The following is a 26,685-nucleotide window of genomic DNA, read 5'->3' as shown; positions in this document are numbered from 1 at the left end:
CTTTACTGGTTTGTATTATTTTGTGCCTTCTTGCCTACTATCTAACCAGAGTAGTTCATATTTCGAAAAAGCTATCGTGTAGCTCAAATAAATCAAGCCGCAGGTAAGGCATCTCTTCAGAAAAAAAAATATATACTTGTGATATAGTAATCTACATTACAAAATGCTATTACACTCATTTCAAACAATATTTTACTACGAAAACTTGTTTCCAATATGGACAAAGCAGTTTTATACGCTGAAAGGTAATTATAATTAATAATTTAAGTGGGCAAGTTGGCAGATCTTACGTGACGCTAAACAGTTAAATAACCTTACGTCATTTGACGATTTTATTAATAAAAATATAAAAAATAACTAGAAGAAGACCGTCGTCCATTGGGGACCAGCTGATTTGAGTTGACAATAAAATGTTCCGGTCTCAACAGCCCGTTTTGGCTGGTGAAGTGAAAAAATATAGTGCGGTTTTCGCTAGAAACAATTAAAAATTAACAAAAGATCGCAGGTGACGATGGAAAATGAACAATGGGCTGCAAAATATCAACAATCTGTGCCGACGGGTTTAGAAAGGACAGAGAATAATTTAAACAATGGCAACACAGAACACCTCTCAAAAGATAGTAAATCCTTGAAAAATACCGGCAAAGATGAGCCGGAAAATGATGTTAAATGTCCGGAGCCGAATCTGGATTGTAATCCACCTAATGTTACGATTAGGTTAGTAATAAATTATTTATTTATAACTTTGACTAATAAAAATGATTTTTACAATATCAACAGATTAATTTTCAACATCTGTTAATATAAATAAACATACAGTTTTTTATTTTCCACGAGCCGTAATTAATTTATTATATTTCATTTTTAGTGAGAAAGCTAAACAGACAATACAAGCTATTTTAGAACAAATTAAATCGCTTTCACAAATTGAAAAGTTTCTTTTATTTTTAAAATTACCATCTGAAGTGTCTCATGCTGTTGATCCATTCCGACAACCTTTGAATCCCTTAGGTAGCAGATCAGAAATTTACAGGACTATATCATGGATCAAAACACATTTGGAAGAAGATCCAGATATTTCATTACCAAAACAGGAAGTTTACAATGGATATTAGTAAGTACATTTTAATTCATAATTAAATTATTCAATCTACAATCTACATTTAGAAACTAAAGTGCAGAATGGCAGTAACAAAATAAGTAATTTATGCGTAACTCATTTTGCATTAACATCTTTGACTACTGCATACAATATTTCCTCTACCGGTAATTAATATGCAGATGATATAAATTTGCCCCTCTTATAAAACTCTTAAAATTGGATTGATCTAACATCAAATTGTTCTTTTTTACAAATGGTATAAAATAATAAATAAACATAGTTATTAGAACATTGACCAACCTTAAACCTACCTAAAAAGTATTGGTCTACTTCTTTACATAAAATTGTATGCACCTTACTAATATAGAGTATTTATTTACTTGACAGGATATATCAGAATTGAATTAAAAAAATAACATGTTTTTTCACAGAAAATTGCAATATCTTAATAATGGGCCACTATGCCGGTTTTTGACAATTTAGTAAATATTTTAACTTTAAGTCGCTACTTCATCAACAGTTCTTTACATTAGGTCAACTTGTTACGAATCTGAATAACAGTTATTCTAAAATTGTTAAATATAAATATAATTTTGTTACAATCTGAAGTTTGTAAACAAAAAATTAATTGAAAATTCATGTTTCAACTACCTGCTACTTGATTTCGACTACAAATATTCCCATTTTCGACAACCTTTTATATAAGATAATCTTAATCAGAAACAGTCGATACAGACACACATATAGCTTTTTGGAGAATATCTTTTGAGATATTGGTTTTATTTTTCCTAATTCTGTTGCCATTAATTTGGTTAGATTTTTTGGAAGGTATTCTACAACCTATAGAACATCTAAAATAATTAAGAAAAAAGATGTCTACAAAATAAATGAAAAACCCATTAAAATCTACTGGTCGAATAAGGATCCATTTTTCGGCTATCTAGTTAAAAATTATAGAAATAAATCAAAGCATGCCTATAAAGTGATCGAAAACTGGATTTTATATTACAATTACGCTTCCAAAGAGTAAGTTAGAATAGAACAGAAGATGTATGATCATAATTAAATAAAAAGTGAGAGAGAAATTTGAAGCTGGTTGTCTGATTTTCGACCAACTGGTTGAAATCCAATTGGAAACATTTCTCTAATATCTATTACTTGACTACTCGAATTTAAAAAAAAAAATTACAATATATGATTTAAAAGTACATTTATCGATCAAATTGATGATAGATATTAATGATAAAAATCAAATCTATTTAAGAGTAATTCAATATTTGCTTTCTCTTTTTTGAAGCAAGGTTCAGTTTAAATTTTTAATGGCTTTTGCCACGTAACAGACCATTTGACTGCTACTACAGGCATCTGTGCAACTTGGCGCCTTTAAATTGTACAAAAATATTAATAAGACCACAACAGTGGAACTGTGAAGGAAGTAATATGTATTCGTGCTTTATTTTTGCGCGAATTTGACAAAATTACAACAAAACTGATACCTACTGCTCGAATAACCAGCACAGTGACTATACTAAACTGGACAAATTGATACTTTTCTCGATATATCTATAGGAAATTCATCACTAATAAGCAATTTTAATCATTATGAAACTGAGAAAAAATTGTGATTACTAGTAAGTAAACTACATTTGTAGATAAACAAAAGATTACATTACATTTTTACAGACATTTTAAAAATTAAAGTTGTTTTACAACCTACTGATAAATTATTGGAGACTGTATTAATTTGCAATCAAATATATTAGCATGTTAGAGTCAAGTCTCAGTGGCAGCACATGGTCGGTTTGTATGGGAAGGTTGAATAAAAATTAACAATACTTACTCTTCCCAATTAATACATTATACTTTTTACAAGCAACATTAGAATGCAAATATAAACCAAGATGAAATAGAATAGAGAAAAGATGAATGTTATATATAAATAATTTCTTACAATTTCTCTTTATTACTGAATGAGATTCACAAGTCTACAATCATGGATAAATAAAATGAACAGAAAATTAATGTAATATAAATTAAATATGTAATTAAATAGAAGTTGTTATTAATAAATAATTAAGGAGTAAGTCTTGCCTAATAGAGTTTAAGATTTTGTTTCCTAAAAAATTTAAATTTCATCTATTACGTAGTAACATTGTGTTACTATTTATTACAAAATAATAGTAGATAATAATATTTAACCACAAAGGAGCCTTAGTTATGCTTGTTTAATAACTAAATTTTTAATGAGCTACGTTTATTTATGTACCCGCAACAAAATGAGTTACAGAAGCCTGCACAGTTTAAATCTAAGTAAATGCTGATCTTCATCCGAACGTTTATGAAGGGCAATGGAGCCTAGTCTGCACTGTTCCATTAGAAAGCCGAATGAATTTAGTGTGATAAAGCCACAGTAGAATTGAACTATGTGACCCTTAGGTATTTAGGATATACATAACCTCTACTGTGCTTTTAGTAGCCTATAAATAGGCTACTAAAATTTGTTATAGAAAAATTGTTTATATTTAAGTTATTAAGTATAACAAATAATCAAAATGTTTTGCTCCTCTGCTTCTTCTGAAAAACCACCACTGTTCAGTGTGTATATTTAATTTTTAGCAATTACTGTGAGAAAAATAGTGTTAAACCTCTATCACAAGCAGACTTTGGAAAGGTGATGAAACAAGTATATCCAAGAGTGAGAGCCAGAAGACTAGGAACTAGAGGGAATTCAAGATACTGTTATTCAGGATTGAGAAGATGCATTAAACTGAAACCTCCTATTTTGCCAGATTTAGCCGATAAGCCATTGGTAAGCACCTAGCTATTAAATTTTGTCTACTTTCGTAGTTATGATTTTTACCATGTCTGTTATATTCTTATTATATTTTTGAAAAAATTAAAAAATTGTACAAACAAACCATATTATTTTTGTTTATAAAATGTAAGTCTCAATGAGATAATGTTTTTAATAAACACTAAACTATTTCATATCAACTAAAGATAAAATCACAAAATGATAATATTGATAATTAATAGCTATTCAATGTCTGGGACCAGTACAGATTAATACTTCTATCTTTTAAATATTGTTTATCATTAATTTTAGGGAATGGTAACCTTGAAATTTTTTTAATGTTTATTTCATATTCTCTGTATTAACTACTTATGAGTAGTTACTGAGATGAAGACATGATATAGGTATAATGAATTTTAAAAAATACTTTTAAATTAGAATAGGTATTAAAGAATTAGGTATATCAGTATAATAAAAATTGTTTTTGTTTGTCAGGTTCAAACAATAATAATAACTATGTTATACAAAATTCGTTATAAATTTAATATTTATCTTTCAAAAACAGTGTAGAAGTCCAAATTGTAAAAGATTTCCATATACAGTGTCTTTTAAAAGTGTTAATGTAATTAGTAAAAACAAATCAATTTTAATTATATTTTATTAATCACGTTCTAGGGACATTTTGTTATTATATTTCCAGTAAAAAAAATGCATGCCTATACAGGGTGCCACAAAATTCATGCAACAAAATTTGGTCACAGATTCTTAAAACAAATTTAGGGGACCTGTATTTTTTATTTTTGCCAAGTGGCCCTCTCTTTCGGAGTTACAGCCCCCTGAAGTCCACCCCTAAGAATAATCTTTTTTTTTTTTTATATCTCAGAACCCTGTTGTACGAGAATCACTAAATTTGGTACACAGGGGTTTTATGACATGTGGAATCTGATGGTGCTACGTTTTTTGGCGGGGAACCCCCTTAAGACAATTTTTCGTGGACCCCCTTGTCTTTGGAGCCAAAAAAATTTGGTAGCATATTTAAATATCTTAAAAATTGTCAGTCTACTAGAAAGCCATTAAATTTAGAAACTTTTTGTCCCTTTATACTTTTTTCGTAAATCGCAACGTTTTCAAGAAAAACGTCAAAATGTGATCAAATGCATATCGTGATTCGCCATTTTCCTCAAAAACTTTGGGTTTTACGATACAAATATCAAGAGACAAAAAAGTTTCTAAATTCAATGGCTTTCTAACTAATAATTAAAAAAAAAAAATCAAATTTGAGACCAAATTTTTCTGGTTCCAAAGACAAGGGAGCCCACGAAAAGGTGTCCTAAGGGGGTTTCTCGCCAAAAAGCGTAGCACTGTGAGATTCCACACGTCATAAAACCCCGGTTTACCAAATTTAGTGATTCTCGTACAACATGGTTTTGAGATATAAAAAAGACTTCTTAGGGGTATATTTCAGGGGGCTGTAACTCCGAAAGAGGGGGCCAGTTGGCAAAAAGAAAAAATACGGGTCCCCTAAATTTGTCTTAAGAATCTATGACCAAATGTTGTTGCATGAATTTCGGGACACCTGTATAGTTTTCCAAAAATTTTCTAAATTAAAAGAAATCACAGCCTTAGGATCTTTTTCATACTTATGTCGATAACCTGTTCGCCTATAAATGGATATCGTGACAAATACTTGTTACATACCTGGTTCATATTCCAATTTATTATTTTTCTTTAAATTCTGATTTATTTCTTAACATTCATTTTTAACATTTAGGTAGAATATTTATTATAGGAGTAGAAAGAAATAATTTTATATAAAAGTTATTTTGCTTTTTCCCATACTATCTTTTCAACTCAGTAACTTAAACAACTAAATACCAAAACCTGTAAAAATATTTCGGTAGAGTGCATACTTAGAATCAGGCTTCAAAAGTGTACCTCTAATAGTAAAAGAGATTTGGCCAAAATAGTGTACCATAAGCATAATGTGTTGGACTACAGTCTAGCAAATTTTTTCTAATTCTTTACCTCTGTAATGACACTTTTGTTTATTATTACTTGTTTGTTTTAGCTTTTTTGTTTGTTTTCAACGAATTTCCCTGCCTTCCCTTCTCAGTTATCTGGAAAATTATCAGATTTATTAATGGACTATTTTTAAAAGTTATCTCCCTCATCGTTATCTAAATCAGTTAGTTGCCAATCCTTATAATTTGTTTATCATCAATTAGATTGCAAAAATTGCTTGTTCTACTTAAGAAAATTCTTCCATTCTTTTTATTCAAGTCATTGATACGTCAACTTCTAACTATTTTTTCAGTAGCAAGATTTTGAGAGATTAATTATCTTACTTCCTTTAGATATTTTATCAAATTGTGTTGGATTAAATTTTGAGAAACAAATATGCCAGTAGTATTTATCTAAGTATTGAACTTATAATTAAACACAAGAATATTAAGTATAATGTTTTTACAATCCTTTGTTAATCTTTGTTGTGATCATACGATCATTATATTCATATTGATTTAAAAAACATCTAAAATAAATATAAAATAAATATGGTTTTTCCAGATATTAAATATAAATAAATAATAAATCCAAAATTGATTTTTATAGATTAATTTTAAAATTTTATACATTTATAATTTGCTCAGTCATGTTAATAGCAAATAAATAATATTTGTCACTGACATTTTGATGAAGTCATAGAAACAAATAATTACATTGTTTATAGATTTATAAATAATCAATGTACTAGCGAGATGAACAAAATATTTTTATTTTTCCTAACATTGAAGTATTAATTCATGGCAAAAGTTTGATGTACACACAAAATCCCATTTTAATATATTCAATTGTTCATAAAATATTTAGAAATATAATTTTTTTGAGAACTTCTACACCTTGAATCTCACGAAGGTACGAAAGTTTACATAAGAAAGTATGTATTCTTAAATTTGATGGAGGAAAATGTTCTTTATTTTATATTATAATCTTACAGAAAAATATTTCTTGCAAAAAATGTTTTCACAAATTTTGTATAAATATTGAAGGTTAAACAATTTATCAATTTCCTTGATTATAAAGGTGTTATAAGTCCGTTTTTAGAAGACGACATTTGTTATGCAAAATTTGTGTACATATTTGTTGCAAAAAGTATTTTCCAGATATTGTATCTTGTAATACAGTCGTAACTTTTACTAGATTTGTTGCAACAAATGTATACACAAATTTTGTATAAAAAAATATTGCCATATAAGCAGTCCTAAAAAACATAAATTATCAATATAAAAAAAAAGTGGCAAAATCTTTTAATACACCTGAAAATGTGATTCAAATTGTGTCACTTTTTTCTATACAGGGTGTCCCGAAATTCATGCAACAAAATTTGGTCATAGATTCTTAAGACAAATTTAGGGGACCCGTATTTTTTCTTTTTGCCAACTGACCGCCTCTTTCGGAGTTACAGCCCCTTGAAATCTGCCCCTAAGAAGTCTTTTTTATATCTCAAAACCATGTACGAGAATCACTAAATTTTTTGGTAGACAGGGGTTTTATGACATGTGGAATCTCACAGTGCTACGCTGTTTGGCGAGAAACCCCCTTAAGACACTTTTTCGTAGGCCCCCCTTGTCTTTGGAACCAGAAAAATTTGGTTGCAAATTTGATTTTTTTTTAAATTATTGGATAGCTAGAAAGCCATCGAATTTAGACACTTTTTTTCCCTTGATATTTGTTTCGTAAAACGCAATGTTTTTGAGGAGAATGGCAAATCACCATATGCATTCGATTACATTTTGATATTTTTCGAATGCATATCGTGATTTGCCATTTTCCTCAAAAACCTTGCGCTTTACGAAAAAAGTATAAGAGACAAAAAGTTTTTAAATTTAATGGCTTTCTAGTGGACTGCTAATTTTTAGGAAATTTAAATATGCCACCAAATTTTTTTGGCTCCATAGACAAGGGAGCCCACAAAAAATTGTCTTAAGGGGATTCCCCGCCAAAAAACGTAGCACCATCAGATTCCACAGATATAAAAAGAAGATTATTTTTAGGGGCGGACATCAGGGGGCTGTAACTCCGAAAGAGGGGGCCACTTGGCAAAAATAAAAAATATGGGTCCCCTAAATTTGTCTTAAGAATCTGTGACCAAATTTTGTTGCATGAATTTCGGGACACCCTATATTACCTATTAGTTAACTCTAAATATATTTCTAAAACTTAAAGTATATTTTCAAAGATTTCAGTTCCATAAAATTATTGGTTTTAGTCTACTGAAGCTCCATTTACCCAGTCAAGTTTAACCTCAGCTGCCTGGCTAATTGTTAGGGACTGGTCAGAACAGCAGCTAGGCACACAGTTTTCCTCTATCCAAGCATTAGCCTATTATCTAATTTTGAATCAATCAATCGGCACTGGAACAGAAGCAGCTACAAAAATCACTAATGCGGCTGAATCATCGTTGAAATGTAAGTCCAATTTTATTTATATTATCTAATAGGCCAGTGTTAGCTTAACACCGTCATTACTGCTTTTTTTTTTAATAATTTGCGTAAAATGTTTAATACATATCTCGTCAGTTTTTAATCTTTACTGGTGTTATACAAAAAAAAAAGAATTACAAAAATTTATCATTACCGACTTTGTCGAATAGTGTAGCTTGCGAACAAATAATGTAGCTTGTGAATGTTTGTGCCTTAGAACTTCGTGCAACTATAAAAATAAATACACAATCGATACCATAATTTGGATTTATACTAGGTTTAATAAAAAAGTAACGGGAATTGTTAATTTTCTTAGAAAATATTTATTTAATCCTCAATTTTTATCCCATCCCCTTCAAAGTAGTCCCCTTGTGATATTATACACTCGTGCCAACATATAGTGTGTACAGATTTGATCCGGTACACCAGTGTAGAATTTTACAGGGTGGGGCGATTTTAATGTCAATTTTTTTCAGAGTAGGGAGGTCATAGCCACACGTATGGGACATATTGTTAAGAAGATAATGTTATCTCGTGGCACCCTATGATTTTTTTAATAATGATGTTTTTGGAAAATCGTACTAGGGATTTTTTTATTAGTAATTTGACAACACTGCGTTATTCAGCACCATTTAAAATCCAAATACCCAAAATTTCATTAATTTATGTCGTTGCATGGTTTTTTATAGTCTCAAAGTCCCAGAAACTGAAAATTCTTATTTTAGTTTGAAAATATAGAAGGCATTTAGAAATGAGTAAAAACAATAAAATACTATTTAAAAATATCATGTTAAGAAAGAAAAAACAATATAAACTACCATTAACAAGTTAACAGTGCTTGCACAAATTAATACCAGTCAAGGAAAACAAAATTGGAAAGAAACACCAAAATATTCTAAATAAGTATTCAAATTTAAAATTATGCTATAAAAAATTCAAATATTTCCTGTTTTCAACTAAACTAGTAGTTCTATACATTTTTCAATTCTTTTTTTATTTTGTTTAGATACGTTCAATACGTTTCTTCGTTAATCTGATTACAAGCTTCCGTAATTCGAGCACACAGTTCTTGAAGATTACGTGATCGATTCGTATGCACAATGTTTTTCAAATGTCCCCATAGAAAAAAATCTGCTGGTGTAAGATCAGGTATTCTTGGTGGCCAGTTAATTAAATTTAGAGCGTCTACCTATTCATCTGTTAGGAAAGTGTGTTTGAAGCCATTCTGTCACAGGTCTGGTGCAGTGGATAGAGGCACCATCTAGCTGTAGCATGGAATTTTGCCGTTCAAGCAAAGGAACATCATCAAATGAATCATAAAATTCAGTTCGCAGAAGTGTGTGAAAAATATTTCCATTTAAATTTCCATGGAAAAAGAATGGGTCGTATAATCTTTGATCAGAAATATCACAAAAAACATTAATTTTCTGAGTATTGACGCTTGCAGTTAATTACATAATGGGGGTTTTCAGACGACCAATAACGAGTATTTTGTGAACTTACTATCCCGTTAGTAGAAAATGTTGCTTTGTCCATGTAAATGATGTTTTTTAAAAAAATTGGATCGTGCAAATAGTTTCCTTGTGATCAGAGACAGAACTCCAACCTCCTCTCTGCATCACCTGCTTCTAACGTATGCAGGTATTTGACTTTAAATGACCTAATATTTCTTCTCTTTAAATGGTTTCAAACTGTCATCTTACTCACATTGGGTAAATCTCGAACTGTATTAGATAAACCATTTATAGGATTATTTCAGAAATATTCAATTATAATGTCTCCCTTTCCATTTGCTCGATGTCCTGAACCTCTTTTTACCGTAGATGAAATATTACCTAAAGAAATTTTGAACTGGTTAAAAAATACTACAAATTAGAACTTACATTTACCACTGACATCAAACATACGATTTATTCATGATACAGTAGAAATTGATAAGTTTGGATATTCAACATTAAAAATTCTAGCTACTTCTCTGTAATTTCTATCATTTCTGCCTGTTATTCCAATTATTTGCACTTTTTCGTTAATACTTAAGTCCATTTTTATTTTACTAGCAACATATTTCTTATACATAGTTGTTTTACATTGACAATTTATTGATCAATTAATTCATGAAGTCGCTTCATCAAGAAATTGGAGAAGNTATCCATCTGTTAGGAAAGTGTGTTTGAAGCCATTCTGTCACAGGTCTGGTGCAGTGGATAGAGGCACCATCTAGCTGTAGCATGGAATTTTGCCGTTCAAGCAAAGGAACATCATCAAATGAATCATAAAATTCAGTTCGCAGAAGTGTGTGAAACATATTTCCATTTAAATATCCATGAAAAAAGAATGGGCCGTATAATCTTTGACCAGAAATATCACAAAAAACATTAATTTTCTGAGTATTGACGCTTGCAGTTAATTACATAATGGGGGTTTTCAGGCGACCAATAATGAGTATTTTGTGAACTTACTATCCCGTTAGTAGAAAATGTTGCTTTGTCCATGTAAATGATGTTTTTTAAAAAATTTGGATCGTGCAAATAGTTTCCTTGTGCTCAGAGACAGAACTCCAACCTCCTCTCTGCATCACCTGCTTCTAACGTGTGCAGGTATTTGACTTTAAATGACCTAATATTTCTTCTCTTTAAATGGTTTCAAACTTACTCACATTGGGTAAATCTCGAACTGTATTAGATAAACCATTTGTAGGATTATTTCAGAAATATTCAATTATAATGTCCCCCTTTCCATTTGCTCGATGTCCTGAACCTCTTTTTACCGTAGATGAAATATTACCTAAAGAAAATTTGAACTGGTTAAAAAATACTACAAATTAGAACTTACATTTACTACTAACATCAAACATATGATTTATTCGTGATACATTAGAAATTGATAAGTTTGTATGTTCAACATTAAAAATTTTAACTACTTCTCTGTAACTTCTATCATTTCTGCCTGTTAGTCGAATTATTTGCACTTTTTCGTTAATACTTAAGTCCATTTTTATTTTACTAGCAACATATTTCTTATAGTTGTTTTACGTTGACAATTCATTGATCAATAATTAATTCATGAAGTCGCTTCATCAAGAAATTGGACAAGTGTAATGCACCAAATTTGCTGTCTAATAACTTCATGAATTTATTCATCAAGTTCTTGACGAATTAGAGCATGTTCTAATTTTTGTCAATTTCTTCGTGAAGTTCAGAAGTACCAACCCAACAGGTTTCCAACCTCAGATCAGTAATGAGGTCATGTTATTGGAATATGTAAATATTGTGTGGCGTCGTACTAGTTTTGCATTGTTTTTACTGATTTGTTACTTACAAACACTAATATTTATATAATATGTGTCAGAACGGTACTGCTGTTGTATCACTATAATTATGAGTGGAAAGGTGACATTTTTGAAATTTATTTGCTTCTTTGATTCATTAGTAGAACTGATTCATACATCAAAAAACTTGACAAAGTCTGTAGTAGTGTAAAACCACACTGTTTACCAATAAATTCGTGAATTAATTCATGAAGAACTTTGTCAATTTATTCATGAATAAATTGTCAATGTAAAACAGCTATTACAAAACAAAGCCGTAATTAAAGCGTTCTAATAGATGTCATGATTCACAATATTATTTGTTTTCACAGCAACTCTGATGAAACAAGAAAAAATAAATTTCTTTCCGAGTTATAAAAATTATGTCTAGAGGAATTACCTAATTTTAAAATGTAATGGTACTCATATTGTTTTCTCTTTCTTAACATGATATTTCAACCCTTTTAAATTGTATTTTACTATTTTTACTTATTTCTAAACGCTCCCTATATTTCAAACTAAAATAAGGATTTTCAGTTTTTGGGACTTTGAGGTTCTATAAAAAAAACATGTAACGACTTAAATTCATGAAATTTTGGCTATTTGGATTTTAAATGGTGCTGAATAACGCAGTGTTGTCAAATTTCTAATAAAAAAATCCCTAATACGATTTTTTAAATCATCATTATTAAAGAAATCATAGCATGCCACGAGATAACATCTCCTTAGAAATATGTCCCATACATGTGTCTATGCACTCCCTACTCTGAAAAAAATTGACATTAAAATCGCCCCAGCCAATTCTACATTGGTGTTCCGGATCAAATCTGTACACACTGTAGTTTCCAGTTTGAGAAATAGTGGTGGAACTTGGTATTCATAAACCAACAAACTTTATTGAACAGCTTTTTGTTTTTTAAAAATATTTTAATTTTGTAGCTGATGATACAAATGGTAAAAGTGGCAACAAACATAGAGAAATGCAACTTCAACTTCAAAGGAAAATTCAGCAAAAGNATCACTACAATTATGAGTGGAAAGGTGACATTTTTGAAATTTATTTGCTTCTTTGATTCATTAGTAGAACTGATTCATACATCAAAAAAACTTGACAAAGTCTGTAGTAGTGTAAAACCACACTGTTTACCAATAAATTCGTGAATTAATTCATGAAGAACTTCGTCAATTTATTCATGAATAAATTGTCAATGTAAAACAGCTATTACAAAACAAAGCCGTAATTAAAGCGTTCTAATAGATGTCATGATTTGCATTTCACAATATTATTTGTTTTCACAGCAACTCTGATGAAACAAGAAAAAATAAATTTCTTTCCGAGTTATAAAAATTATGCCTTTAGAGAAATTACCTAATTTTAAAATGTAATGGTACTCATATTGTGTTTTCTTTCTTAACATGATATTTCAACCCATTTAAATTGTATTTTACTATTTTTACTTATTTCTAATAGCTCCCTATATTTCAAACTAAAATAAGAATTTTCAGTTTTTGGGACTTTGTGGCTCTATAAAAAAAACTTGTAACGACATAAATTCATGAAATTTTGGCTATTTGGATTTTAAATGGTGCTGAATAACACAGTGTTGTCAAATTTCTAATAAAAAAAAATCCCTAATACGATTTTTTAAAAACATCATTATTAAAGAAATCATAGCATGCCACGAGATAACATCTCCTTAGAAATATATCCCATACATGTGTCTATGCACTCCCTACTCTGAAAAAAATTGACATTAAAATCGCCCCACCCTGCAAAATTCTACACTGGTGTTCCGGATCAAATCTGTACACACTGTAGTTTCCAGTTTGAGAAATACTGGTGGAACTTCGTTTCATAAACCGACAAACTTTATTGAACAGATGTTTGTTTTTTGAAAATATTTTAATTTTGTAGCTGATGATACAAATGGTAAAAGTGGCAACAAACATAGAGAAATGCAACTTCAACTTCAAAGGAAAATTCAGCAAAAGAATGAAGGAAAAGAAAGAAAAAGAAAACTTCAGGTGAGATATTTACCGTAATTGTTTAATGCCTAATATTTTAGCTGATGTTTAAAATCAAAATCTTTTCTTTCAGTCACCAAAATCTGAGCAAAAACCCAGTGGAAAAAAGTCACGTTCCCAGAGTGTCCCAGCACCACCCGCAGTTCCCACATCACCGACAGTACAGCTGGCTACAAGCAGTGGCACCACCAGCGGCGAGTGCAGTACGGCTAGCAGTAGCAGCACGAGTCCTACTCAGGGCAAACCTATCTGTGATAAATCACTAGATTTCACTCAACTACCAGCGTTACCTGACTTCAATAGTTTCCAAAAGCCGTCGACGGATGGATTACTGGGCAATGGTGGGCAGGTGAGTTGAAAATGTCAGTCCATTTAAGGAACCATCTTTTTTATTTTACTTGGTTTTACTTTTCACTTGTTAAGTAGGTTTCTTATCAGTGGCGTACCTAGAATTTTTGTCGCCCTTTCTGAGTCAATGAAATGGTGGTTTTTTACAAATTAGTAAACATAAATAAATAATTGTAATTGAGACTAACTGTAAGTGGGGAACTTTTTTACCATTGGATGCCATATTTGAATTAGGCAGTAATAAAGGAGGACACATAAGTTGATATATGAAATGCAACTTTTAAAGGCCAAAAGAAACTTATGAAGGTCATAGAAATCGAATAGTAAACTTATGAAGTGAATAAGTTGTTTTTTACAACTAAAACTAAATAAAAAATGCCACCCCAAAATATGTGCCCCCCCCCCAGGTACGCCACGGTTTGTTGTACTTTTCTCTGCATAGTGTGTCCTAAATGGTCCTTTCCAGTGAACAGTGTACACAGAAATACGTTCAAGTCATTTTTGCTTGTATATTAAAGTTCCTTCACTAAATTTAAAAAATGAACAAAGTTGTAACACTGAAAATAAGTTTTGAAATTTACTGCTGAAAGTGACGTGTAATACTGTACCTGTAGAGCAACAGTTCGATATTGAATAAATTAATTACACAGGTCAACAAGGGTCAAGAAGCAGACACACTAATATACATTTCCGAAGGATTTTGATACGCTGAATCCGAATCTGGCCGCAGAATTGCTCTGTCACGTCAGATTTTTCACATATCCTAACCTAAAAGTGCAAAAAACACTGTTTTTCGTCATATTTGAGGTTATGTAGTAATGCCATCTATTCTTTTTTAAAAAAATACATATAATTTAAAAGTACAAGGCTCCCTCTTTCGAATGCCGTTGAGTTTGCTCAAATATTTTTTTTTTTCGTTGAGATATCACATGTTGAAATTTCTAAGTTTATCAGTTTCTTAATATGCGAAAATCTACTAAGGATCCCTTAGACGTCAAACAGTTGATTGCAGTTCAGAAACTTCATACTCAGAAACCTTCAATACATACGAACTCAAACTCACAAACTCCAAATCCACAAACCCACAAACCCCAAACCCACAATCCCTAAACCCACAAACCCCAATCCCACAAAACCCGAACCTACAAACTCCAAGCTTACAAACCCCAAGCCCACCAACTCCAAACCCACAAACCGTATGGGTATGAAGTTTCTGAATTGCAATCGACTGCTTGATGTCTAAGGGATCCTTAGTAGATTTTCGCATATTAAGAAACTGAGAAACTTAAAAATTTCAACATGTGATATCTCAACGAAAAAAATAGATATTTGAGCAAACTCAACGGCATTCGAAGGAGGGAGCCTTGTACTTTTAGATTCAATGTACATGTTAGTTTTTTGAAAAAGAATAGATGGCATTACTACATAACCTCAAATATGACGAAAAACAGTGTTTTTTGCACTTTTAGGTTAGTAAATCTCAAAAACCTGACATGATAGAGCAATTCTGCTGCCAGATTCGGATTCAGCGCATTTAAATCCTTCAGAAATATATATTCAAGCTTCTGCTTCCAAAAAAAAGTTAAATTTTGTTGGTCTTTGTTATTGAGTAAATAGTTCAGTTGTTTTTATATTAAGAATAAAAATTGCCAACATACATTCTGTCAAAAAAGTATCCAGAATTTGTCATTTAAAAATTCCTCGTAAAGTAGATTTAAATTTCTTTTGATGGAAAGTTGGTAGCACTGTACTCTACTCGGACGCGAAGTTTGAGCGTGATCTGTCAAATAGTTTACAGCTTTGTTGGTCCATCTAAAGTATGTTCCGCGATTTTTACTATGGATATTGTTATTGAGCAAAAAATTTGCCTAAAATTTTGTGCTACCAATGGAATTTCTTGTGCTGGATTGTTGAAAATGTTGAGAAAGACATACGGTAATTCAGTTTGATTGAAAACTCAAGCATACGAATGGTACAAAGTATTTAAACATGGTCGAGAAGTGATTGATGATTTGTCATGTTCTGGTGGTCCTTCAACTTCTTCAACTGAAGAAAACGTCGATAAAATGAAAAATGGTGCTTGCAAACCGTCACTTTAGTTGATGTTTAGGGTAAGAAACGTGTCGTAACACAGCTTGTTTCAAAAGAGTTGAATTTTCTTCAAAGAAAGCATCACAACATGTTGCTGAAGACATGCTTGAACCAACTAATTCGGACTCTACATTCATGCAACCCATCAGAATGGGTGAGACATGGGTTTTTGAGTTTGACATGCAAACGAGCCAATAAGCTTTGAAATGTGGCACTTTTCTAATGAACTGAAACCAAAAAAACCATATCAAAGTCGATCAAAAATCAAATTCATGTTGACTGTTTTCTTTGTTTTCTATCGAATTCCTTCCGGATGGAGAAATAGTCAACAAAGAATATTATCTGGGCGTTATGAGATGTTTGAGAGTATCTGCTTAAAAAGAGCATATTTATGAGAGGACAATTCTTGGATTTTGCATCACAATATTGCACCATCACACAAAGTGGTAATTGTGAATGAATTTTTGACCAAAAACTCAATGATCGTCATCGAACAGTCACCTTTCCCACAAAAAGGAAGGAAGGAATTCAAATCCGTGCTGAAATATGTGTTTGAAAAGTTCTTTGACGACCAGGTTGTTCCTTGGAAAAAGTGTATTGCTTCAAATGGAGCCTATTTTGAAGGAGACGAAGTAAATTTTGATTAATTGATATAGTGTGTTTTATTGACAAATTCTGGATACTTTTATGACAGAATGTATGAATCAAGAAAGATGAGATTAGTAACAATGCATACCGTAGCTCCGAACTGGGTGGCTCGCAGCTGGTACGCATGGCTGTTTAATGTTACATAGTCCAAGAGCTGACGACGAATTTAGGGAATATATTTTAGGCAAGTTGAAATAATAAAAAAAATAGTATTACATCAATGGGTGAATCTGGAATCGTGAGTCAGGTAGAGCGTTTGCGGTTATTTCGCTACTGCGCAGCATGTGACATTTGCAAAAAAATAAGCCAAAAGAATATATTTTCGGCAACTTGGAATTTACTTTAGGCATTCTAAAATTTTTATAGCATTAATATTGAAAATACGGGTAAATTGCCAGGGGAATTGAACAGTGTTTAATAACCCCCTGAAGCAAATAAAGATTTTAAATGAATGCGACAAAAAAAGTCTTGTGCTTAGCCACAGGTACGAGAAAGATAATTTATCGAGACATGCCGGCAGCTGACGGGGCCCTTGGTCATCCGGCTGTGATTGATTGCTGAAAGACCATGTGACTCGAGTTTATCACATTTCTCGGGCTCTGTAGACACAACAGAGTATTTTCGAGTAGTTTATTTTTTTTGAAAAATTAACATAAATAATAAATTAATAAATAATAATGTTTGCAACAACTCTAATGAAATAGTAAAATTCAATAAATTTATAAATTTTATTTTAAAAAAAATCCCTCGAAAAATTAGATATTCTAAACAAAGCATTTTGTATCTTAACAGGAACAATAATTTAAAGATTGATATATTAAATTATTTAATAATTTTTTTTAAATCCATCTTTTATTAAAATAATATTAATTCCTACAAGTAAATTCTTAACGTCAATTGACATCAGGTTGATAGAAAATATCGATACAAATATATTAGACCATCTTCACTGTCTGATAGATCGTCTTCAATGTGTTCTGCTGCTGTTTTCCTCGATATTTTCTTTATTTGCTAAAAAATAATTTTTCATTAGTGTAATAAATAATTCATTTATATGAAATGTAATTATATGCTATTTACTTGTATTTTTTTTGTCTTTTCTTTATCTGCTTTCAAAGCATCCAAAACAGCTGCCGGCATGTCTCAATAAACTGTCTCTCTTGTACCTGTGGCTACGCAAAATACTTGTGTCGCATTCATTTAAAATCTTTATTTGCGTCAGGGAGTTATTAAAAATCGTTCAATTCGTCTGGCAATTTATACCTATTTTCAATATTAATTAATAAACATGCTATAAAAATTTTAGAATGCCTAAAGTATATCTGACAAAATAGTCTGGGATTTTTATTTCTGGGTATAAAGGCTAAAATAAAAGATTAAAAAATTTCCAAGTTGCCTAAAATATATTTTTTTGGTTTATTTTTTTTGCAAATGTCACATGCTGCGCAGTAGCGAAATAACCACAAATGCTCCACCTAACTCACGAGTCCAGATTCACCCACTGATAAAATACTGTTTTTTTATTATTTCAGCTCGCCTAAAATACATTCCCTAAATTCGTCGTCAGCTCTTGGACTAACACTTACCTAGACAGCGGCAGTCTACGAAAATTATGAAAAAAAATATTGAAAAAGTAATTCAGTTTTCACAATGGAATTTGGAAAACAGGCTTATGATGTCAGTTCATCAGAATTTAAATAATAATATGTATATAATATTCATTTTATTTTGGTGTTATTTATTCTATTTTATACTTGTGACAATACATTTTGGAAAAACTAAAAAAAAAAAATGCTTTTCTCATTTTGATGAAATTGTGATTTATGAAACCTTAAAGTATAAATATTGCGTCCACATTGAAATTCTTTGCAAAAATTGCGTCATAATAGTGTTTCAAAAATTTTAAAAAATAAAAAATTACACTAGATTTCTAACATTGCAGCATTTCTTTTTTTTTAATCTAAACCTAAACAATTAGAAATACTCTGCAAACTTCATTAAGTTAATAACAAAATGGTCTAAAACTTTTGCCATTTAACCATTTTTTATCTCTTATAGTTTCCGGGATTCCAATCCATCCATCACCAATTTAGGACACACTGTACATTTGGAAAGTTTTTTTATGTTACTGATATTTGAAATTTTGCTGCCACTAATGGGACTGCAAGTCAAATAAACCGACATATAATCTATAACTAATATCCTTGATTATGGTAACTTTTATTTTGTTAAAATTGGCGATGTATTGTAGCCCGTTACTATTCCATTAAAGGAAACGAGTGTGGGGGCCTCGACCAACAAGGTAGCCATACCAAGACTGCAAGCAGCCCCTATACAATTGACAACACCACCCAAGAAGCAACAGAAGCCAGCAAAGTACAAATCAATCCAGCCCAGACTGCAACAATGTGATATTGCGCCGTACAACCCACAGTCACTAAGCCAAGCGACTGAGGACAACAGATCTCAAGATTTACACAATACTGATAGAATTAAGGAAAGAAAAAGTAGTGATGATGATTGTGATGTTAATGATTTTCCGCTTACAAGAGAAAGACTTAATAGTGTGAGTAACATTGAGAAGGATGCTATGGATGAATACCTAGGTAAGTCACAGACTAATTATATAGTGGGTCCCAGAAGTAACGCAAAAAATTTGTATTTTATTTTATGTTGCGTTTTCACAAAAACACTAAAACATGTCAATTAGTATACAGGGTGTTCTCAAAGTTCAGTCATTTATTTTAACAGCTGGTAGAACTCATAAAAAAAGTCGAATTACAAAAAACTGTTTATATAAAAGTGGTCAAATAAAGCAATTACATATTAACAATTATTTTAAAAAAATTGAAATTTAAAAACTATAATACAAACCTGATTTATTGCCATTTTCGACTACTCTGTTGTAAAAACATAAATTGTTTGTTTAATACTGGTACTGGATATGTCTTTTTTTTCCGTAGTTGCACGGTTTTGAGTACGCTTTTCGATTTGACAGTGCTAAATAATTCGTACAATAGTGCGTGTTATTAATTTTAATTTGTGGGTGTTTTGTGCAATAAAAATGGCACATGTTTATGAACACAATGAACTAGTGGACATAATATTAACTTACAGGGTACATCAACAAAATGCAGCCGCAGCATGTCACTTGTATGCGGAAAGGTTTCCTTTACGAAATCATCCGGCTCCGTGGATGTTTGTAAATTTAGTTATAAGACCCCGCGACACAGGGTATTTAAAGGAGCAACGAGGAGGTTACTCTGGAAGATAAATTGTTTATTTACTAACATGGATCTAGTGTTCGTTGTTGGGTCGTTTTCGACAATTTCTAAAATTTCTTCCTTGATCTCCATCATTTCGCGTGGAGGAAGTCTTCCAGCGTGACCTCCTTGTTGTTCCTTTAAATATCCTGTGTCGCGGAGTCTTATAACTAAATTTGCGAACATCCACGGAGCCGAATGATTTTGTAAATGAAACCTTTCCGCGCACAAGCGACATGCTGCGGCTGCATTTTGTTGATACTCCCTGTAAGTTAATATTATGTCCACTAGTTTATTGTTTTCATAAACATGTGCCATTTTTATTGCACAAAACACCCACAAATCAAAAATTATATCATGCATTACTGTACGAATTATTTAGCACTGTCAAATCGTAAAGCGTACTCAAAATTGTGCAACTACAAAAAAAAGACATGCCCAGTATCAGTAGTAAACAAACAATTTATGTTTCTACAACGGAGTGGTCGATAATTACAATAAATCAGGTTTGTATTAGTAAATTTTTAAATTTCAATTTTTTAAAATAATTGTTAATAATTGCTTCTGCTATCTACAAATTCCCATTTTTTGCTTTGGCACTGTTCTCGTATCAGTTTGTGATACCTACTTTTGTTGTTATTTTAAACCATGTCCATTCCAATTGTTTTTTCGCACCTTTCAAAGTAAAGTAGGCCAAACCCTATATCGACGCATTTCCCTTTAAACGGGCTATCCTTTTATGCTTAAAAAATTAGGTAGTGCTATTCAAAAAAAAAGTCGATGACGTCATAGGTTTATGAAACATAGCGCAAAAAAGGTTTAAGGTTTAAGCAATGTGACAAAATGACAATTCCTATATACTAATTGACATGTTTTAGTGTTTTTGTGAAAACGTAACACAAAATAAATTACGAATTTTTTGCGTTACTCCTGAGCCGCACTGTATTAAATTTTATTAACAGTAGTATGGAACTGATTGCACCAGATATGACTTGACATGCTTGTCTCTGTAAACCAGAGTTTGGCTTTGATTGTCATTTGAAAACTTTTAGACCACCAAACTATTGAGACATGTGATCATAGGCTTGATGATTGTCATATACAGGCTGTTACAAATTCGCTTCTCACTACAGGGATCTCGGAAATATTATGCTCTAAAAAATCGAGGCTAACATGATTGGTTTTTGAAATATTAAAAAAAACCAAAATTTTGGAAATCCGTGTTTGTTTCATTTCAGCCTTGTTTGAGGTGGTATTGAAAAAAGAAGAACACTTTCTCATGGCTCTTTTTTGCCCTCTATCGAATGACATAATCAATTTTTATATGTAACGTTTCATCTCTCCAGGACCATCATCAACTTCATTTTTTTAAATTCAACCCAACAGTTTAAATAACTAGATGGATTTCACAGGGTCTATGGACACTTATAGTGTACGATAATTCAATAAACAAAGAAATCTAAATAAAAAATTTAGATAAATTTGGAACGAATACACTGAAGATGAATTTTTCGAGACAAGACGTCTGAATCTGGGTCGGGCTGAGGCAATACAGTATTGGGGGTCATGAAGGCTTGCAAAAAATGTAATAAAATTTCCATGGTCGTGTTTAAAAAAATGAAGTTGATGGATGGTCCTGGAGAGACCAAACGTTACATACAAAAATTGATTATGTCATTCGATAGAGGGCAAAAAGTGGCCAGAAAAAGTGTTTTTCTTTTTTCAATATCACCTCAAACGAGGCTGAAATGTGGAAAAAACGGATTTTCAAAATTTGTTTTTTTTTTTCAAATATTTCAAAAACCAATCGTGTTTGCCTTGATTTTTTAGAGGCATAATATTGGTCCCCTGATTACGCAACTTTGCCCCCATTTAAGCTAGTTTGTATCTCTTACCGTTTTCGAGATCCTTGTAGTGAGAAGCGAATTTGTAACAGCCTGTATAGCCAATATGGTACAAAGGGCATAAAACTGATTAAATTTTAAAAATTTTCAGGTTCATTGGTGAGAGTTTTCGGAATATTGCGAAAATTCTATATATTTTTTTTAATTTGACAACTCGTAGATTGAATAGCAGCTACACTGCTTTAAAGCATGTTCAACTCAGTCTTCCTACTTTTGACCTCAGAATCTCCCATTAAACTGTTTTTTTTACTGAAACACTACATTATATGATTCTTTACAAAAAATTGAATATTCCTTGCAGCTGTTATTATCTAGGATATTATATTTTTAATTTAATGCTGTAGTTTAGCTTGTATATCTACTTGTTATTATAAATTTTCAGGTACAAACAATAGTCAACATGAGGAGGAGTTGTCCAAATATTTCAGTAACAATAATGTAAGTGATACAACTGAATCTGAAAATACTTCTAAAATTTCGACGCTTAGACAACTACTTGAGCAAAATGGTATAGTAGAAAACAAGTCCAGTAATCATAATGTACTTGACAATACGGTCGTACAAGATAGGGTGCCGTTTCCAAATACAAACTTAAATCAGATTTCGACACAAAGCGGTATTACATATATAACTCCTATATCCCATCAGGGTAACATACCGAGTACCTCCACTAGTATAAAACGGAGAGTTAGTTTTGAAACTCCAGCACCTGAAGATTCAGTCCCACCTAGCCCAAATACGAGAAGAAAAAATTTTAGTTTCACGCCCATTTCTCCGGGCCCTCAGTCACCCAATGGTATGCAATCAAAGTGCTCCAGCACCAATGCCAGCCCGTTTGTTAGTCCTCGAAGTACTCCTATCTCACGAACTAAAAATACTGTGCATCCGGCTACTGGTATTGTGAAAAGCGAAACTCGAAAAACCTTCAAAATAAAAAAGGAAACAGATTTGAGCCTAGAAATTCCTAATGAAATTCAATTCTCTGGATCAAGTTATGTTCCTATGTCAGCTCCGGCCAGTCCTATGTTAAATAACAAATCTGTTCTGCAGAAATTACTTAATTCGAGCAGTAAAGTTTCGTACAGTCCGGGTTATGCCAATTCTCACAATGTCCCGCCATTGCAGCCTGATACATCCCGTGAAGTTAGCCAGTTGTTTGCTTCCAATATTCAGTCTAATCTGGATTCTTGTAGGTCTCAGTCTGTTCCTTTACATCAAATGGTCGTTAAAACATTTCCGATAGATCCCGGTTTTATATCGGAGCAGGATGTAGGTCCGGGAGAATTTTCTGAAATCGATCCAATACCTGAATCTGCAAGTGATAACGTAAAACGAATTTTGCATTCTCTTGATGAACAAGCTTGTGATAATAACAACATCGATATTTTTAATATAGACTTAACTAACAATCCATGTTTACCTGAGTTTGGCATTCAGATGATTAACAACAATTTAGAAATTAACGGCTTTCCTCAAAACAATATACCTTTTAACAATATACCGTCAGAGGTTCCTGTGGCTAGGAGCATGCGTTCCCAAAGTATGGACGTAAATATGACCTTCGAGAGCAAATGCAATCCATCTAGATCTGTTCCGAGCACTCCTCTGTCGTTTATGCAAAATGTCAAACCTCAAATGAAGTCGTCTTACGGCCACAATTCCCGATCCTACCCTTCTACACCCTTAAACTCAGAGGAAACTTTTACGTATAACCTAAATGGAGATTGTTTGTTAAACGGCCAACCCATTCGGTCAGACGGTATGACGGAAGAGATAGAATTCATACAGAACTATGATATAAATAGTGACAATAATATTGAACAATTACCACATGCGAAGAGTTTTAATATAGAAGGTCCGGATTTTTCAATTGTCGAAAATGATCCCTCGCTTATGGATGACAACTGTGTTTTACTAGAGCAGAGTTACAGCAGTAATATTAACTAGTTGTATTTTTTATTATTTTTCAGGGATAGTTTTTGTGTACTACGTTTCTACCATCAGACTTGAAAGTTGTGTGTAAAACAAATTGCTTTTAAAAAACTGAAACAGGGATATATATAGACTAATAGGTTTTTACTAATTTTATACATAAAGTATGAAACGTGAGTTTCTAACTGTCAGCTTTAGATTTATTGAGGAGAAAATTTTGTTCAATAAATCGCAAATGAGGTAAAAATTTAATTAAAATTAATGCATTTTAATAACGCAGATATTCAGTGTTACATAAAAGACATTAATAATAAATGTGAAACTGTTTATTCTGGAAGATTAAGGGGTAACACCACTGTACAGGTAGTTTTCAGGAATTTTAAAGGAAAAGTTGTTACAAGATATAGTTTATCAGGAACAAAAAGGCTTTACTGTACATGTTTTCAGGTAGTAATGAGAATGTATGGCTGGTAAGATTTCTTATCTTCAAACAAAAAAACACAAATTTCCGGGTATTATATACTAAAAGCTAGGGAATATGATAGGGAAATTAGAAAATATTAATAATTGTCGATTTAGTGGACATTCAGAAAAAATATCGGAAAAAGACGAAACGTTTTACATTAAATTGATAATAACAGTGAAAATTGTTAATCATTCGAAAAACCCTGAATTATGTTATTGTGAAGCTCTGTACAAAATTTCAAGTCGTTTCGTCGAAAACTTTTTATTATACTATATAAAAAATGAGAGAGAAAACAATACAAGTCTTTAAGTATGCACATGTATTCCTTTGTGTTCAAACGATCTCGCGAGCTTAATTTTCAGTGAATTGTTTTTGAATAGAGACTAGGCTTTTTTTCACGACCGAATATTGGTGAATAGCTGACTTGTAGTTACTATTTCCATCTCTTGTTGTTATATGGTAGTTTACATCCTTTCACTCACTCATACTACTAGAGATGGGCACTTTTCGGAAAAGTTTGTTACAGAAATGTCCATTGGACATGTCGATGAAATGTCCGGACATGTCGGGAAAAGTACTTTTGACCTTGAATCTAATCTACCTGTAAGTGACGTCATGTTTTCACAGGTAACTGCTTGAAGGTACGCAAAGCAAAATATTACTTTTATTCTAATGAATACGTGTCGATCTATTTTACATATTACCTACCTTTAGACTTTTTTATAAACTGGTTTCTAATTTTCCCCGGACAGCCAATACACTTATTTAAATGTTTTTCTATCCTACTGCATTTCATTAAAATTGTTTTTGAGGAGAAGTTATATTTATAATGATTTTCACTCAATTCAGAGAAATATAACCAAACTGTTGATTTTAGCGTCATACTTCATTTATATACTATTTGTGTATTAAATATTAAATTAAGAATCAACTAACCTCAAAAAATTTTTGCAGGAATTATGAATGCAACAAATTATTCCGCGCATGCGCATCAACTGTTCAATCTTGAAAAGTGTCCTCAGAACATGTCCAATTTTCACGACATGTCCGCGGCACATCTCTAGGCTACAACATTCGACTTCACTCACGAAAAAAAGCCTTTTATTTTATTTGTATCCTTGCAAATTGTTGAAATCGTAGTGTGACACACCACATTCTTTTGCTTGCTTGTATTAGTTTCTCCGTTTTTTAATCTCTATATTATGTATGATTTTTTTCTTTATTAAATACATTTCACTTCAACATCGTGACGAAAAGTGGTAATTAATACATATAATGTAGTATATGTAGATTTGTCATAATTTGTCCCAAACGGTGTCGTAGTAAACGATATTTTTGATATGGTATTTCAATAGGATTTAATCGGGACTTCCAAATTTCGTCGTTATATCCAATATGTCGTATAAAGCGATGTCATTATGACCAATTTTCACGGTATATTATATATAATAAATAATTATATATTATAATTAAAAAGTGATTTCTCGAAAAATGCTTTTAAAAGATTTTTTTTGACATTCAGCGTAATAAATTCGATATATACCTTCAATCAGCGATGCCTGAACCATATAATTGGCCTTCTATATTAATATTTTCTTCATCCTCTTCTTTCCGACTTGATCTTAGGCTCAATCTGTCCTCTATAATAGCTATCACATGCGTTCTCAGGAGTTACAATAAGCACTCTTGCAGTGCAGTACGAGTGGTTGCGCTCCACCTCAACTTGTGTTCCGGATTTTTCCACAAGCTAAAACTTTTGCTAAATTCTTCATGTAATAAAGCATTGTTTAAAAAAAATTTCCAAAAATCTTTTTCAAAATTCTAGAGTGACTTTACCCCTTAAAGGTACTTGCAATTAACTGTTTTATTTTACATTTTAAAAACCTAATTTGTTATTATTTATATATTTATATATATTTTTTAATTCTACTTATTATTTGCCTAATATTATTAGACATTTAGTTAATGTTTTAAACATTTTTAGTAATTTTCAAGGAAATTTCAATAATTTATATTTATTATTTGCTAATTTATAAATTATACGACTTTCAAATACATGAGAAATGTATTTCTAAAATAATAATCAAGAAAGGATAGGCCTAATAAAATTCAGAATTTTCTTATTTATGCTTAAATTTTTTCAACAGTTGTTGACAATTTTAATATTAATTTTGAAATTATTAAAAACAAAAAAATAATTACTTAAATATTTAATAATGTACTGATTGACACACAGAAAGGTATATATAGCAAATTTGATCTCTTAAAAAATTTTTTATCAAATAATATTTTAATAATAAAAAAGAGCTACATTTTAAACATCA

General features: G+C 31.4%; 1 protein-coding gene across 1 annotated transcript; it reads left to right on the top strand.

Annotated features, from left to right (window-relative positions):
- Window positions 1-378: 378 nt before the first annotated feature.
- Window positions 379-26,284, top strand: LOC108904114. Its single transcript, XM_018706548.2, has 8 exons — window positions 379-717; window positions 869-1,114; window positions 3,719-3,911; window positions 8,164-8,362; window positions 13,600-13,709; window positions 13,783-14,058; window positions 19,048-19,402; window positions 22,346-26,284. Exons 1-8 carry the CDS (start codon window positions 512-514, stop codon window positions 23,908-23,910), a joined length of 3,150 nt encoding a protein of 1,049 aa, XP_018562064.1. The 5' UTR covers window positions 379-511; the 3' UTR covers window positions 23,911-26,284.
- Window positions 26,285-26,685: the final 401 nt, after the last annotated feature.

This window comes from Anoplophora glabripennis, unplaced genomic scaffold (genome assembly GCF_000390285.2).
Source record: "Anoplophora glabripennis isolate ALB-LARVAE unplaced genomic scaffold, Agla_2.0 scaffold106, whole genome shotgun sequence".
Taxonomy (NCBI): domain Eukaryota; kingdom Metazoa; phylum Arthropoda; class Insecta; order Coleoptera; family Cerambycidae; genus Anoplophora; species Anoplophora glabripennis.
This window is presented reverse-complemented; position numbering and strand designations above follow the sequence as displayed.

Excerpts from the sequence above, each read along its gene's own strand:
- LOC108904114 (XM_018706548.2), top strand. The coding sequence starts at position 512 with ATGGAAAATGAACAATGGGCTGCAAAATATCAACAATCTGTGCCGACG. Across the intron at positions 8,363-13,599 it reads GGCTGAATCATCGTTGAAAT|CTGATGATACAAATGGTAAA; the intron begins GTAAGTCCAATT and ends TTAATTTTGTAG. Across the intron at positions 13,710-13,782 it reads AAAGAAAAAGAAAACTTCAG|TCACCAAAATCTGAGCAAAA; the intron begins GTGAGATATTTA and ends CTTTTCTTTCAG.